Here is a 16,569-nt window from a genome sequence, read left to right as displayed (position 1 = left end):
TCTAATGTTCCCTGGAAGGAAAATGGTTAGCCTATCCCAAAAAGTTCTCTTGAGTCCGCTAATGTTTTCGCCTCTCTGACTACTTAGCAACTAATTCTCTAGCTCTTTGAGATTTGCCATGGCATTCAGTGAGTGCTTGACTTCCATGCAGCAGAGCCAAATTACATCAATTTAGTATTAAAAAAAATAAAAAACCACTCATGACAGTTTTCAGAGTAGCAGCCGTGTTAGTCTGTATCCGCAAAAAGAACAGGAGGACTTGTGGCACCTTAGAGACTACCAAATTTATTAGAGCAGAAGCTTTCGTGAGCTACAGCATCCGATGAAGTGAGCTGTAGCTCATGAAAGCTTATGCTCAGATAAATTTGGTAGTCTCTAAGGTGCCACAAGTCCTCCTTTTCTTTTCACTCATGACAATGTGTCTCTCTAGAGTTTTAATTGTAAAGGAGTCATAAAGGTGGGAAGGAAATTTCTCTGTACAAGCACATCATATCTTTGCAATGCAGTTGTTCATTTAATTAATTAATTAACTTACTTACTTAAAGTTACTGCCCAACTCAGGCATCTTAAAACCAAATTAAGAGCAGATAACTTTATTTTTATTGATTTATTTAAAGAATCTTATTTCAAGCTATTATGGAGGGAGGGATTGTAATATTTAAGGCATTTCGGTTGATGGTCCTTACTCTGTCTAGGTCTTTCCTTTTTAAAAAAAAAAAACCCAGTGCAAACTCCTACTGATCTTTTGGTGTAAGAAGTGACTTACAATGGTGTGGTTTATCTTGGTTTCAAATACGTAGATCGGAGCAGACAAGCCCTTTAGAGAAGGACTATATGGCACATGGAATATAAAAATACCTGGGTACAGCAAGGAGGCTGTCTAAGGGTTCAATTCTGGATGGTGTTGAGTTCCCTCAGTCCCATCAAATAGGAGTTGAAGGAACTGAGTCCCTTCTAGGATGGACCCTTCTGTTTGCTCTAATATCATTATGATCCATGTGACATGCATTTCCTACCAATAGTTTGAGCCTGAGAGAGAATGTGTGAATGGTGAACAACAAAAGTAGTCTGCCCCTCCCCTGGATTTTTGGAAGGCTTTTATGGCCCTTAATTGTTTGTAATCAAGATTTAAGTATTCACTTGACTAACTGCTTGGTGGTGGAGAGAGGGTTAATGTGCTCCATTTACTATAAACATTTATGTGACAGACTCTTATCTGATCTGTTTCAGAGTAGCTGATCTGTTTTTTTTTCCTGTAAAATGTCAGGCATTTCCTGATGAGCGTGGTGGTGGTGAATTTCACACCTTTCTCTTCTTTGTGTGGAAACCTGGGAGTTAATGGTACAGGATCAGGTAGCATTCTGTGTAATAAAGAATGAGGTTTTTTGTTAGAAGAACTGAGGGAAAACAGGGAGGAAAAGAAGGGGAGGGGAAGAAAGAAGGAATCGGAAAAATTGGCTGCTTGAAATAGGTATCACTTTAGCAGGTAAATAGCAGCTTTCTCAATACATGTTGTTACTCAGAGCATGTAACACTGCCTCAGAAAGGTTGAGCATTCTGTAGTCTTGGGAAGTTGACTCTGGAGTGGAGCATAAAAATAAAACATTCCTTTATTTTCATTCCACAGTGGAATTTTACTATTACAGCACCTGAAGATGGAAAGTTGGTCAGTTGATGAAGTCTGCAACTGGTTGGTGCAGAGAAATTTAGGAGAATTAGTCCCTAAGTTTCGTGGTAAGTCTTTTTTGTTAAATGTGTATTTCCTGCCTCTCTGCTTGAAAAAAGTATAGTCTGTTTTTTAATTGCCACCTTCTAACTTCTTGTTTATGGGTATTTTTGTATTTAATTGCCATTGGGTAACTTCAGTTTTTAACAGAATTTATTAGGGAGAGAACTGGCTCAGACCTGATAAATCAAAATGAGGCTGTAAATTTATTATGAATAGTCTGGAAGAACTGCTCTGAGAGGGACTGAAAACCTATAAACATGTACACCTTCTAGAAACAAAATTGGGTTTACTAGCATTTGTTTAGGGCCATTTTATATTTAATACCTGTGTTTGTAGTGATACAACTTTGATATGTCAAAGTTTGTTTTATGTGTGAATATATATGTTCTGTACAAAGGATTGAGAGAGACTGGCATTCAAACATGCTGTGCAATCTCTAAAATGTTTTCCCTTATTAACAAAATACCAGTGTATTGTAAATAAGCCTGACTTAATATATTGAAATATCCAGTTCGCCGATTGCTTTGTGTCTAAGGCACAGAATTTTGTTACTAGAAGACATCAAACCACTAATTTGTAAAATAAGTTAAAATTCTTGCCCAGCTTTTTGGAAGGGATAGTAGCCAAAACAAATGATTTCATGTTACAGTTGAAGTAGAAGAACTAACCATGTTTGTCTTTGAGAATCACCTACCTTGTAACATCATGTTGAATTAGATATTACATGTTGTATTAGGTAGAATCTTACTACACAGTAATACGTAAGGATATTTTTCTCTTCAATTTTTAGAGGAAGAAGTGAGCGGAGCAGCTCTTTTGGCTCTTAATGATCGTATGGTGCAGCAGCTGGTGAAGAAAATTGGGCACCAAGCAGTACTAATGGATCTGATTAATAAATACCAGCAACAGAATAATGGACTAGAATCTTTTACTTACAGTTGTGAAATAACTCCTCCAAAGTCACCAGAAGCAAACAGTGGGTGAGTCTGTCTATGCATGAAACAAAATAATATTCTGTTTAAGTATGGCTGTAATCTTCCCTCAGTGTTTTCATGCTGAGTTTCATTAGCTCCATAGCTAATATGTTATATAGTTATATAATTTCTGTACAATTTGAGTCCCAGCTGAAATGTTTAATTTAATACTTTGTGGGTTTAGACATGATATAAACGTTGCTGCACAAGTTGTTATAGGTGGGGCTGATTGCCCTTACAAGACTTTGTATTCAGTTGCTTATAACTTTGCCAGACTGTAACCATTTTAGCTGAAACGTTCCATGCTGGAAGTCTGACTCAAGCTTAATTTCTAAATACCTACCACCCCCCCCCCCCCAACCTTCCAAAACAATTCAGACGTTCCTGAGTATGAGGCTATGGAGAAATGTTTTGTCACGTTAAAAAGTTCTGGGGACTTGTCCCTGTTAAAAATATATCGTGGGACCTTTTCTTCTAAATGCTCTCGACTCATAGTTTGGAGAGGAGACTTGAAATTTGGCAGGGGGGCAGGGCAGCCTTTGTGTAAGGGATGGGCCTTTTACCGTTCTGGGAAAACCCACCCAAATTTGGCCGGGTTATAAGCCTTTGAAAAATCTCAGTTCACAAATGCTCAATAGAGACATTTTAGAAGATTGTACCTGCCGAATTTCCCAAAGATTCTGACTGCACTGGGCATGTTCTTGCCAAGGGTTCAGCTGGAATTTCCCTGCAATTGCAGCTCTGTGCTGCTGTGTGCTGGGCCAGGTTCATCTGTGAGTATCTGAACAGAGAACACAGTTGACAAGGCCTATCTCTCCTGTGCTTTCAATGAGCCTTCAGCTGGGGAGCCTGGAGGAGGAAGCTGCCTAATTCGAATGCAGGGGGGACAAGAGCCAGACCTATGGAAGGGGGTAGGGAAAATAGATTAGGAGAAGGAGGTGCAGGAAGACTGGGACTCAGACCTGGGGGTGGCAGAGTCTTGGACTTGAGGCTGGTAGGGGGAGGAGAGGGAAAATGGGGTGGGGGCTCAAACTGGGAATTTGGGGGGGGGGGGCAGGGGTGGGGAGGTGCTGGGATTTCCTGGCTTTTAGAGGTGGTTTAATTATGCTGGTGGAAGAACGCTCTCCTGCCGGCATAGAGCAGCTACATGGGAGACCTTGCAGCGGTACAGCTGTGCCGCTGTAAGGTCTCTAGTGTAGACAAAGCCTAAGTGAGGAGAATGGGATTCAGAGGATGAGCCAGAGGTGGGGATGAGACAGGACTGGGACAGGGACAGGTTGGAGGAGATAGAGCAGAACAGGTCACTCTTTAGCATGCTTGGAAAAGTCTGTGACCCCTAGAGAACACTCCTCTCCAGATCAAGAATTCCTGAGTGTGTCTGTTCCTCTGGTGTCAGCAAATATCTATGAACCCCCCTAGCAAAGTGTCCAATCCCCATCTATTGGTGGTCCAGACAGAACATGGTACTTTTAATTTGGCCCCCTAGTGTGCATCCATTATGATACTGTTTTTAACTACATGATCACATACTATCCCCCCCCACCCACCTGTGCCTCATTCAGTGCACTGCATGGACCGGCTCTGGGGTCGATTCAGGGTTGTGTAAGCCAAGGATGATGATGTCTGTAGAATCCCTGCTTCGTTTGTTGCAGAAGTTGGAAGGTATGTAGTGAATGAGGCAGAGAAAGGATGGTCTTATAGTTAAGGCAGTTGAATGCTGCCCTGGAAAATTGGATTCTATCCCTGCCTCTACCTCAGAGCTCCTATGTGATATTAGTGAAGGCCATTAAACCAAACTTTTCACAGGTTGACCTCCTAATTGTGTGTGCCTCTTTTTCTGGGCGTGTGACTCGAGCCTATAACCTAAACTTAATTTCCCCAATACTAATTTCTCCCTACTTTTACTCACACCTTTCTGTTAACTGTCTGTAATGGGCCACTCTCTTACCACTTCAGAAGTTATTTTGCCTCCCTTGGTATCCTGCTGTTAGTTGATTTAACTCATTAGACTGACCTCACACTTGGTAAAGCAACCCCCCATCCTTTCATGTATTTATACCTGCTCCTGTATTTTCACTCCATGCATCCGATGAAGTGGGTTCTAGCCCGTGAAAGCTTATGCCCAAATAAATTTGTTAGTCTCTAAGGTGCCACAAGTACTCCTCTTGGTTTTGCTGATACAGACTAACAGGGCTACCACTCTGAAACCTGACACCTGCAACTGACATCAATGGGAGCTGTGATTTGTATGCATTACGTGCTACATGATGCTAAGTATTCTGAAAATCGGGTCCTAGGCATCTCAGATTGGGCACCCAGAACTAGTGGATACTTTTGACTTAAATTTCTCTGTGCTTCAGTTCTCCAGAGGATAATAAAATGGGTATAATAATTCTCCCTCATCTCACAGGTGTGTTTTGAAAATAAATTAATTAATGTTTGTGAAGCACTCATAGTGATGAGCATCAAAGCCCATGAGAAAACGAATACTGTCTTCATCACAGGATTTAAATAGTATTCATTAAATAAAGCCTGGAGCCTTACTTTGAGCAATGTGGGGAAAATAAAATATTGAATAGTTGCTCAATAAGTGACCACCATCCATTCTGTGCACTCAGTGAGGCAGAGTCCTGTGGAAAAAATAGTATGTGATGATATAATTAATGATTGTTTCATAAATGTGTACACACAAGGGGGCTGAATAGAGGTTCCTCAGGCAATCTTAATTTTGGAATTTCCTACTTTATGAATGCTTGACTTGCAACCTTAATAATGTTCTTTTAACATAGTTTTGTGTGTGTAATAAATATGTATGTTGCACAAAATTTTTTAGGAATCCTTTGTTTGACTTTGTTTCATGCTTTAGAAACCAGAATTTGTGCTATCCGTGATTTTGGAGCACTGTAATACATTTTTTTACTTTTAACATTGTTCATGGTTTTGCTGCAAGCCACCTTTTGACATAGAGAATCAGATTATTTGTGGAAAAAGCAGAAATGCACAGATCTGTTATATAATATATACAGATGCACAAAAAGGATTCATTTTTTTCACTGCTCACTTGCTGACACTAGACCAGATTACAGAGCCCTTAATTGCATGTGGGCTCCACAACCTGGCTTGCTTTTCGCAGCATTCCATGGCAAAGCATCTGCCACGCTGTAAGCAATATGTCCTTCATCCTTTCTTCTGCCCCCATTCCTTCTTACACGAATGCCTTTCTTAATGTTCACTGGTGCTTTCATGGCCTACCGCTCCTTAAGTTCTCTTCCTTCCTGTTTGCTGTCTTTTGGTTGCCAGGTGAGAGAAAACGATTTCTAACAGCAGGGTTTTTGTACAAAGTCAGCTTGGCTCCTGCTTATAAAATGAAAACTGCATTAGTTGGATAGAGTACTGTAGGCACCTAAATGAATAGTGACTGTATAAAAATACTAAGGGTAGAGGTGATGAACTTGAACAGAAATACTGTATCTGAAACACATCTTGTGAAGTCTGGATCAGTCTCTGGAGCTGGGCTTAATGCCTTGGGCCTATCGCTAATTGAAAGGTCAGAGTGTACCTGCATGTGCACTAGCACCAGAGGAGCTGTTTGCATGGTGTCTCCATGGCTACATATGGCTGCACATTTCATACATCAGTTATCTGTAGACTGACTGCTCCCAAGTTCAGCTGGGAGCCTGAAGCCACATTGAGAAGATGTCTGGTTGCTCTGACTTAAGTGAGTGGTTTGGAAAAAATGACTAGGGAAAATGAAGAGGCCCACTGGAAAGGAAATCTGCGCTCAAACATGGCTGTTATTGAGGTCACTTGGCAGCAATAGGTCACCATGCACCAGTTGTATTAGTATGTCCACTACTGTAGATGGAACAGTGATTTTGCATGCCACTTCAGAAAGTGTTCTTTAGACTTAAAAGATGCTGCAGAGATGTCATGCAAAAAGAAGTCTTCAAGATCTATATTATAAATGGCTGGAACACTTCTATGTTGCAACTGGCGATGGGTCCAAACTTCCCTAATATTCAGGTTCAAGGAAATCTCAAGAACACTTTCTCCAACAATGGTGGAAATGATATATTTACAGATGTTTCAGTTTCAGTGTCTCAGTGGTCTCAATGAGAGCTGCTTATTTACTGTTCTTAGCAGAAGGTCCAGTCTGATGTAGGCTAGAACAGAATCTGTTATTTTTTTGGCAGAGTGAAGCAAGGTCCTACCTACGCTCAACTTGATGTCATTTTTCTTTAGGTAATATGATAACTTTTAACTACTGCATCCGATCAATTCCAAAATTGTGGGAAATGTTCTAGGCCGCAATGGGGCAAACCCTACTGATTTCAATGAAAATTGACCTCTGGAAGCCCTTGCATCTGCTTAGCAGAGCTATCTACTTCAGTTAGGTCTGTAATTATCCAAAGATCAAAGAACTGGTTGATGGCAGCCATTAACACCTTCCCATGCTGAAGGACTTCTCCTCCCACAGGTAGAAAGAAAAGAAACAATGTGGGGGGCACAGATTGCACATGTCATGGGTGCAAAATGCGGGTGAGAGGAATGAGTGGAGAATGGGGGACACACCGAGCCCCTGGCACAGCAGGGGTTTCAGGGAGTCCCTGAAAATACAAGGAGTGCCTGATACGTGCAATGAGCTCAGCCTACAGAAGCCGTGAAGCGGACAGCCCTCTAGGGCCTTGTCTACACTGCCTCTTTACAGCGCTGAAACTTTCTCGCTCAGGGGTGGGGAAAAAAACACCCGCCCTGAGCACTGCAGGTTTCAGCGCTGTAAAATGGTGGTGTAGACAGTGCACCAGCTCTGGTAGCTACTCCCCTCGTGGGGGTGGTTTTTTTTAGAGTGCTGGGAGAGCTCTCTCCCTGTGTGGGTGCCGCCACTACGCAGCCAGGTGAAAGCGCTGCTGCGGCAGTGCTTGAACGTTGGTAGTGAAGACATACCCCTAGTTTAATAGAGCCTGCCTTACAACACTCTGCAAGCCTGTCTTGTTTTATCATGTGTTGTAATGGTGAACTGTTTCCTGTATGTTAGAAGACATCAGACACTAAATATAGCAGAAAAAATAATCAAGAAGCTGCTGTATCTTCAAAAATATAGTGATTTGCTTCTCTGTAATTACATGTAGTGATTAGCAATATTACTCTAGTTTTCTTTTAAGTTGGCTGGATCTAATGATTAATTTAATTCATCACCCACTTCAGACACATCAGCGTCACTTATGGACTATTCAACTTGTTAACGTTTTTACATTTTCTGTTTTTGCAGCAGGTGTTTTGGAATCTTAATATATCTCTGTGTACAAGCTTTGCAAAGTGTACAGCTCACCAATGAAATTCCTTCTCTTCCAGCACCATGGGCGTCCAGGTGTTCAGTCCTTTTAGTCCTACGGAGCAGACAGGTTATATCTCTCCAACTGAAAAGTATGATGGTGGATTAATTGACCGAAGAGTGCTAAAGCAGAAGTGAGTTTATAGTGCACTTGCTAATTCTACTTATGTTCTGAAAACAGCATTACATTTCTGTTTTGCTGATGAGACTATGAAGTTATTCCACATTGCTAGGAAGTCCTATATACTCCATCAGAAAAGTGAACTAATCTGTTCCTAAATCTTGAAGTACAAATTAGGGATGTAAATAGAGTTTTAAAAAAGTAACCATTTAAATTATTAAAATTGTATCAGTTAAACATTTAACCATTAACAAGTTCAAACATAGGCGTGGGAACTAAGGGTGGGGGGGTGCTGCAGCACCCCCACGTTTTACACAGGTCTTAGCTGCCGGCCCTGCACTCGGGGTCCTAGCTGTGGCTGCCGGCCCTGCTCCCAGACCTGGAGAGGGGTAAGGAGGCCGAGGCTGGGGCCACAGCTAGGGGCGGGCGTGGGGCTGGGAACGGAGCTCCAGGCATGGGGCTGGCAGCCGGGACCCCAGGTGCAGAGTGGCAGTGGAGTCCCGCATAAAACGGGGGGTGCTGTAACACGCCCTGCATCCCTAGTTCCTGCACCGATGACGTCAGTTCCATAGCGATGGTCTGGACTCCTAACAATGCCGAACCTAGTTCCATATACACTATGAAATGGTATTGCTGTGGCATTTTTGATGTGCACATTAGGCATTTAAATTTTAACTGAACACATTAGCCATAAGTCTGATGCTTATCAGTTAACCGGTTAACATTTTACATCCCTAGTACAAATCTGTCTTCATATATACAGGTGTAATTCTCAGATAAACAAGCAGGAATTGGAACACACTTACCTAAGGGCAGACCTGGTTCAAAAGTGAAGTGGTCTGGTTAGAATTTTTTTTTGACGTTTCTTATTTGTCAGTTTCTTATGAAGAGCCAAAGGGAGGAGCTGATCGGCAGGGCCCACTGGTGGGCAGACGGTGCTGCGGGGAGGGAGAGGAGCTGATCGGCGGGGCCCACTGGTGGGCAGACGGTGCTGCGGGGAGGGAGAGGAGCTGATCAGCGGGGCCCACTGGTCGGTGCTGAGCACTCACTATTTTTTTCCCTGTGGGTGCTCCGGGGCTGGATATCGGTTTTCAGTGTAGACCAGTCCTGAATGTGAACCCTGAGCCTTCAAGCCAAATACTCAACCCTTTTATCCACTTCAAGCATAGGAGCCATGCAGACTATCCAACCAGTTTTTCTAGTCCCTTAATGAAAATTCCTAGAACACAAGGTACAGCTACACAACAAATGAAGGTGTGATTATAGTGTGGGTAGACATGTCCATGCTAGCTTTAATCTAGCCAGCGCAAGTAACAATAGTAGTGCACACACAGCAATGCAGGCTTCAGCACAGGGTAGCAACTCAAGTATGTACTCAGAGTCCCGGATGGGTTTGTACTGGGGCAGCCAGCCTGAACTGAAGTCCATGCTGCCGCATCACCACTTCTGTTGTTACTTGCACTAGCCAAATTAAAGCTATCATCAGTATACCTACCCATGTTATAATCACACTTCCATTTGCTGTGTAGGTGTGCTTATACATCCTGTTCGACACCTTGGCAACTGGCAAGCAGGTAGCGTAACCTCCTCAGGCCTATGTACATTAAACTTCACCTCTATTAACAAAAAACAACCAAACTACCTGGGAGGGAAGAGGCAGCATGAGAGCGGGGCCTCGGGGGGAAGCCGAGTGGCCCCCCTGGCAAATCAGAAAGTTGGCACCTCTGGTTAGGGGTGTCAAAATCCACACCCCGGAGAAGTGTAGCTATACTGACCTAGCTCCCAGGGGAGATGGTACTTGGTTGATGGAAGAATTCTTCCGCTGACCCAGTTACTGCTGCTCAGGGAGGTTGATTAATTACAGTAATGTGAGGACCTTTTCTGTCACTGTACTGAGTGTCTACATGAAATGATACAATGGCATTGCAGGTGTGTCACTTCAGTGTTTTATGTGTAGAAACAGCCTCAGGGAGAGGTTATAGCTGGTGTTGCTGTGGGTTTGACTGCTGAGGTGATGGTTATTGAATTTTTAAACATAGATTGGGGGTTTAAGAAAAACCTGTTTTGAATACTGATTTTACAGTTCTACATAATGTTAGTCTGATAGTTCTGCCAATGTTTATGGGGGTGGTTCTTAGTGGTTTTTCTTTTGTTCATCTTCTTCCAGAACTGGTTCATTTTTCCTGTTTTTATGTATTTGGAGTGTTTAAATTCTGTACATCTTTTTCTTGTATATGTTTTCCCCTTACTCGTGGAAACTGCTTCATTCACACTAGTGTAGTAGTAATATACTGAAAGAGAGAATAGAGTCTTTGGGGTTGTCTACACAGCAATTTAGGCCAATATAGTTAAACGGCTATTGTTACACTGGTCGAAATATAGCATTTTAAATTCACATTCTACCTTACCCTGATATAACTTCTCTATATAGACAAGCCCCAACAAGCACCTTCAAAGTATGCTTCTTGATCTTACAGAGAGATTGAGGGAGACTCTGTCTAGCTCTGATAGTTTAAACTCATAAATAACAGTTAACTTGTAACAAAAACATAATTTATTTTATCCCTTTTCTTCCTCTATTGAAGAGTCATCAAAGTGCATTTATCCATCCAACTGATCAGATCAGAGGTCACTATGGTTACATTATTTTTTAGAGATGGGGTAAGAGCAAAAAAGCGTGGAGTGTCCAGGGTCTTAAAGTTTTCTTGTGTAAAAATTTGTTGAAGTGGTAGCAATGCTCTTCTGTGAGAACTCCCACTTAGGATACACAAAATGCTCCCATGAACACTTTTCATACCTGCTTTTCTATCTAAGTAGTAGCTCCTGCACAGCTCAAGGCAGTATGAGATGGTCTTGTTGCTGAGACAGCAGCGGTCATTGTTTCCTATAGTTACCTGAGACGGCTGTGTGAGAGCCCACATTTTTATTGGCATATGTTCTACATGCAGTTTCTGAAGTCATGCATGCCAAATGATATACAAACCAGATCCACTTCTCATGAAGTTCCAACTGTTTTCCTTCCGGAACGGCATCCTGATAAAAGATTGATTCTCATATGAGAATAAATCTTTATATATAAATAAAAAGGTGTTCCATAGCTTTTTTTGTGAGGTGTTGCATAATGGACTTTCTGTCCAAATGCCTTGGAGTGAAATACTCAGCTGGGGGACAGATTTGTGTGCACTAACAGGATACCACATCACATTTCAAATCCTGCCTGACATACTAATTGAGTGGCTGTGAAAGTGTGAGGAATTTTTTAGATCAACAATCTTACCTCTTATGTGGTAAGTGTACAGCTAATAGCTTGTCCTATTGAAGGTAGTTTTGCAAGTGTGCTTTTGGTTGAAGATGTTTGTCTTCTACTGTCAAGCCCAGGTCTTGCTCTTTAATTCCCCATTATCTGTATGTAGATAGACTATTCTAAAAGGACTAACGCTATCTGAAATTCATTTGTATGCATGCTGGAAAAACAAGGGGAAAACTGTTAATCTGAAGCATTGTTCCTGTACGTTTTCTGCTGGACTGTTCGTCAGATCTTTATATGCATTGAGAGCTTATCTGAATAGACTTCTAATTCCTTAACATTGATACCACTGGCCTTCAGAACTATTTCTAATGTGGTAATCTAATTATTTTTCTAAGTTGGTAGATTTGCAGCCTCACCTTTTGCATGATTGTTTACAGCATTGCCAATCTTTCTGTTTTTGCTGGGATTTTTTCCCCCTTAAAGCCTCAGCTCATTGGAGTCAGTGGTCTATCTGAGAGTTTCTAACCAACCCCCCCCCCCCCCCCCCCCCCTTGATCTGAAAGCTTCTAGCTCCTGCAATTGCAGGGGGAAGCTTGAAAATGTGAATTCTAGAGGCTCAAAAACTAGAAGAGAAATACCATCCCACACCCAAGTTGTTGTTTTAAAAATCATGGAAATTTCAAACCGACAAAAAATACCTCTGTGATTTTGGGGGGGACTGACTCATGATTTTTTGAATGCTTGGAGTGGATAGTATTACGTTTACCAGTCAGATGCTGTCAGCCTGGGGTTTCTTTATGTGGGTGCTTATTGCTCTAACTTCCTTTTTTCTAACAAAAATAAACTGAATCCTCCAAACAATCTAGAGCAGTAGTCCCCAAACTTTTTACCTTGCGCCCCACACTTACCCCTGTTTGCGCCTCCACCTCCCAGGGCCAGGAGTGGGACCATGGCTCTGGGAGGGAGGATGTGGACAGAGGTAAGGAGGCCGAAGCTGGAGCCATAGCTGGGGGAGGGGGTGGGAGCAGAGCCGAGGCCAGCAGCCTGTGCTCCGAGGTGCAGGGCCTGGAGCGGAACTGGGTAGCGCTCCCTCCCCACTTCTCGTGGGAGCTGGCCCAGGCACTAGCAACGCCACCCCCAAACATTCCTCCGTGCTCCACAGATTAGGGACTTCTGGCCTAGAGGAAACATTAACTATGTAATTTAGTAATTCCACAAAGATTACCGTAAATAATGAGACTTACAGATACCCAAAATATATTTGTAAAAGTACTTCTGTTCCAATAAACTAGATTTCTCTCTCTCTCTCATGCACGCACACGTGTTCGCGCTCTCTCTCCTGTAAAATGGCCTGATCAGACAGCAGTTCAGCCAGTCTTACTCCTAAGGAAAAATTCTTCTCTCCTGAGCCTTCAGCCACTGCTTCTGCAGCACTCCAGCAAACTCCAAGCACAGAAGCAGCATCTCCTGAGAATGTAACAAACAAAACGCAATCCTGACTGCCTCCAAAGTGAAGTTGGCTGTGTCAAGGATCAGCCATGTTAGAAACTGGCTTTAAAGCATGGGCGTCATCTGATTAGTTTTGCCTGTATTTTCACGGCCTGTTTTTTTAGCTGGTGGTTGTAAAATGTGACAATAGTTCTACAAAACTTAACTGAAATTTAATTTTTGTATCTCTGCTATGGTTCCCTCTACCAACAGTAAGTGAGAGGTTTTCTGAGGGCAGATCTACACTACAGCCCAAGTCGATATAACTTCGATGTGAAAAAGCCCCCCCGAGTGATGCAAGTTTCGTGCTGTCCACACTGGTGCTATGTCAGCAGGAGGCGCTCTCCCGCCGACATAGCTTCTGCTTCTTGCTGAGGTGGAGTAATTATGTCAACAGGAGAGTGCTCTCCTGTCAGCACAGCATGTCTTCACCAGGCATGCTACAGCGAGGCAGCTGCACCGATGTAGTGCTCTAATGTAGACTTGCCCTGAGTCTCACACTGTGACTGACATCAGCTCTTCCTGTTTCTACATTGAAGAAGAGCTACAATGGGCCAGTGAAGGTAAGTGGAGAAAACATCAGGCAAAATGTAGCAATAAATAAATAAGATGTAGGTAAGGCTCATCCAACAGCAAGTGGGCCAGAATCGTTTTCTCCTACCTACCTGAAACACTAACACGCCCTTCCCCCCAACCATCACCACCAAGCTGCAGTCTCCATCCTAACCTTTCTGACTATTATTCCATCCTCATTAGTATGTTGAGAATGTGTTGAGTGCAGTGCTGAAGTTTTCTGATGTCCCACCCTTTGGGAAAGTTGACTCATTTTAAAATAAATGTTAATGGCAATAATGTTGTTTGTATTGTGGCCATGCCCAGAGGTTCTGTCGCTATTGGGAAGGGGGAGAGGGGGCTTTGTTAGATGCTGTACAAACGTATAGACATGTCTTGCCCTGAGGAGTTTACAATCAAAGGTCCTGTTCCTGCAATGAGCTCTGTCTGACCAAGCTCAACCAGCTCTACTTGGAGGGCCACAGTGGGGCTCTGTGTAGCTGCAGGGAGCTGTGTGTTTGGGGTTTATTGCCTAATCAGAGAAAATTGAGAAAAATTAAGAAATTTAAATTAAGAAAAGGGGTGTAACAAACCCGTGGAGGGAATGAAGCAAGGAAGACCAGAAACAACATTGAGAGGAACCTGTGTTACACAGCCTAGTTATGTGCACAGCTAGCTGGCTTTCAGCCAGCAAAATCTTATTTAAATTATGTAAACAAACAAAATACATATTGGAAACTGTTCTTCTTTACTCAGATGCCCGGAGGCTTTAATGGTTGTTATTACCAATGTGTATAATATTTTATCCTGTTTCTTGGCATCTGCTGCACATTGCACAGATGTCTTGATTGAACTGTCTACACTGATGCCAAGGTTTTTTTTTGTTTTTTTTTGTTTTGAAATGATCAGTTTCAGCTAACTCAGGAACATGCCTTTGTGCAAAGTACGCCATATATTTTGCTGTTGGAGGCTTTTCTGCTGTGTTAATTATGTGCTCAACCATACGATCCAGCCTAAAACCATCCTTGGATAACCAAGGTGACAACACAGGGGTGCAAACGCCATAACTTTTCTTTCAGTGAGACAAAATGTTCCCCATGACATTGGGACTGTAATTTTTGTTCAGTTAGTGGAGACAGAACAGCTCAGTCCATAATGACTTGACTTTATGGTATTATGTTCCCAAGAGATGTACTGTGTGTGAACACCCTGAGAATACTATGCAGCCAAAGAGAATTACAGTTATAGCGTTTGCTTCACATAACTTCCAAGGATAGTAGAGAGAACATGAAATAAAATGGAAATTTACAGAAATGGTTTGATTAAAAACTAGTTAATAGGCTTTATTATACCAAGGGGATGCCTTTTTCTGAAGTAAGGTGAGACTTACAAATCCATTCTCAGGCGTGTTAACCTGGTCTGTGTCCCAAGATCTTGCAGGTATGAGAGAGACTTTGGGGGGCACTATATTGACCTTGGTGTTAAACTTCTATTTGTAATAGTCTTCTCCTTGTGTGAGGCCTAGACTAAACACACAAGTTGCACTGGTTTAATTAAAAGTGTGATGTTACATGGGCACAACTTTGGGCTGGTCTTCACTATCTGGAGATCATAGATTCATAGATATTAAGGTCAGAAGGGACCATTATGATCATCTAGTCTGACCTCCTGCACAATGCAGGCCACAGAATCTCACCCACCCACTCCTGCAATAAACCTCTCACCTATGTCTGAGCTATTGAAGTCCTCAAATCATGGTTTACAGACTTCAAGGAGCAGAGAATTCTACAGCAAGTGACCTGTGCCCCATGCTACAGAGGAAGGCGAAAAACCTTCAGGGCCTCTTCCAATCTGCCTTGGAGGAAAATTCCTTCCCGACCCCAAATATGGTGATCAGCTGAACCCTGAGCATATGGGCAAGATTCACCAGCCAGATACCCAGGAAAGAATTCTCTGTAGTGACTCAGATCCCACCACATCTAACTTCCCATGACAGGCCATTGGGCCTATTTACCATGAATATTTAAAGATCAATTAATTGTCAAAATCATGTTATCCCATCATACCATCTCCTCCATAAATTTATCGAGTTTAATCTTAAAGCCAGATAGGTCTTTTGCCCCCACTGCTTCCCTTGGAAGGCTATTCCAAAACTTCACTCCTCTGATGGTTAGAAACCTTCTTCTAATTTCAAGTTTAAATTCCCAATGGCCAGTTTATATCCATTTGTTCTTGTGTCCACATTGGTACTGAGCTGAAATAATTCCTCTCCCTCTCCGGTATTTATCCCTCTGACATATTTATAGAGAGCAGTCAATGCAGCAGTCAATCTGTGAAGACCCGCTAAATTGATGGCAGAGTGCTCTCCCGTCGACCCTGGTACTCCAGCTCCCTGAGAAGATTAAGGTAAATCGACGGGAGAGCGTCTCCCATCAACGCAGCGCAGTGAAGACACCGGGGTAAGTTGACCTAAGCTACGTAGCTGGAGTAGCATAACTTAGGTCTGCTTACCCTGGTAGTGAAGACCAGCCCTTTGTGTGTGAACACTTCTGTAAGTAGATAAGCTGTTAGTTGCATCTCTCTCCAGCCAACTCTATTGTTTAATTTAGATCTACTTCACCTATTTAACATAGTCGCCCAACTGTGAGTTTTTTGTGGCGACTTCATCTAAACATAATCGCGTATTTCCACCTTATTGCTCCAGGAGTTTGAAGGATTTTTCAGACGTTGTTTAGCGACTGATAGGGCAAGGTATGAATTTTTCACACCCCTTAGCGACATAGCTGCGTTGACCTTTTTAGTGTAAACCGGGCCTATGTTAAGGTCGCTCCACCATGAAAAGTTACATTGCCATACCTATGTCTCTCTCATGGGTGTGAAAAATTTGCACCCCTGAGTGACTTAGTTAAATTGACCAAACCTCTGGTGTAGAAGTCTTCCGTTTACCTCGCTACTTCCTCTTGGGAAGTTAGCTTACCTCCAGTGACGGGAGAGGGGTCACCTGTTGCTATAGTAAGAGTTTACACTGAACTGCTACGGCTTCACATTTGCAGCTGTGCTGCTGTAGCATTCTAAGGTTATGTCTACATTTAAAAACTATTTTAGCTGAAACTGTTTACACAT

At 42.5% G+C, this 16,569-nt stretch overlaps 1 protein-coding gene across 6 annotated transcripts in view; it reads left to right on the top strand.

The window, feature by feature from the left end:
* The window catches only part of SAMD3 (sterile alpha motif domain containing 3), a 103,157-nt gene that overhangs the window by 32,334 nt on the left and 54,254 nt on the right, over positions 1 to 16,569 (top strand). For 3 of the 6 annotated variants that reach the window (XM_007060780.4, XM_037894780.2, XM_043542887.1), the window contains 3 exons: positions 1,628 to 1,734; positions 2,520 to 2,709; positions 8,056 to 8,169. In XM_007060780.4, the coding sequence (XP_007060842.2) occupies positions 1,656 to 1,734; positions 2,520 to 2,709; positions 8,056 to 8,169 (383 nt within the window). In that variant the 5' untranslated portion in view covers positions 1,628 to 1,655. Of the gene's footprint in view, positions 1 to 1,205; positions 1,354 to 1,627; positions 1,735 to 2,519; positions 2,710 to 8,055; positions 8,170 to 16,569 lie in introns of those variants that run through there. The other 3 variants (XM_043542888.1, XM_043542889.1, XM_027823213.3) reach the window with 3 other exon arrangements.

Source organism: Chelonia mydas, chromosome 3 (genome assembly GCF_015237465.2).
Source record: "Chelonia mydas isolate rCheMyd1 chromosome 3, rCheMyd1.pri.v2, whole genome shotgun sequence".
Classification (NCBI taxonomy): Eukaryota; Metazoa; Chordata; order Testudines; family Cheloniidae; genus Chelonia; species Chelonia mydas.
The sequence above is the reverse complement of the archived record's forward strand: the minus strand, read 5'-3'. Positions and strand labels throughout refer to the sequence as shown.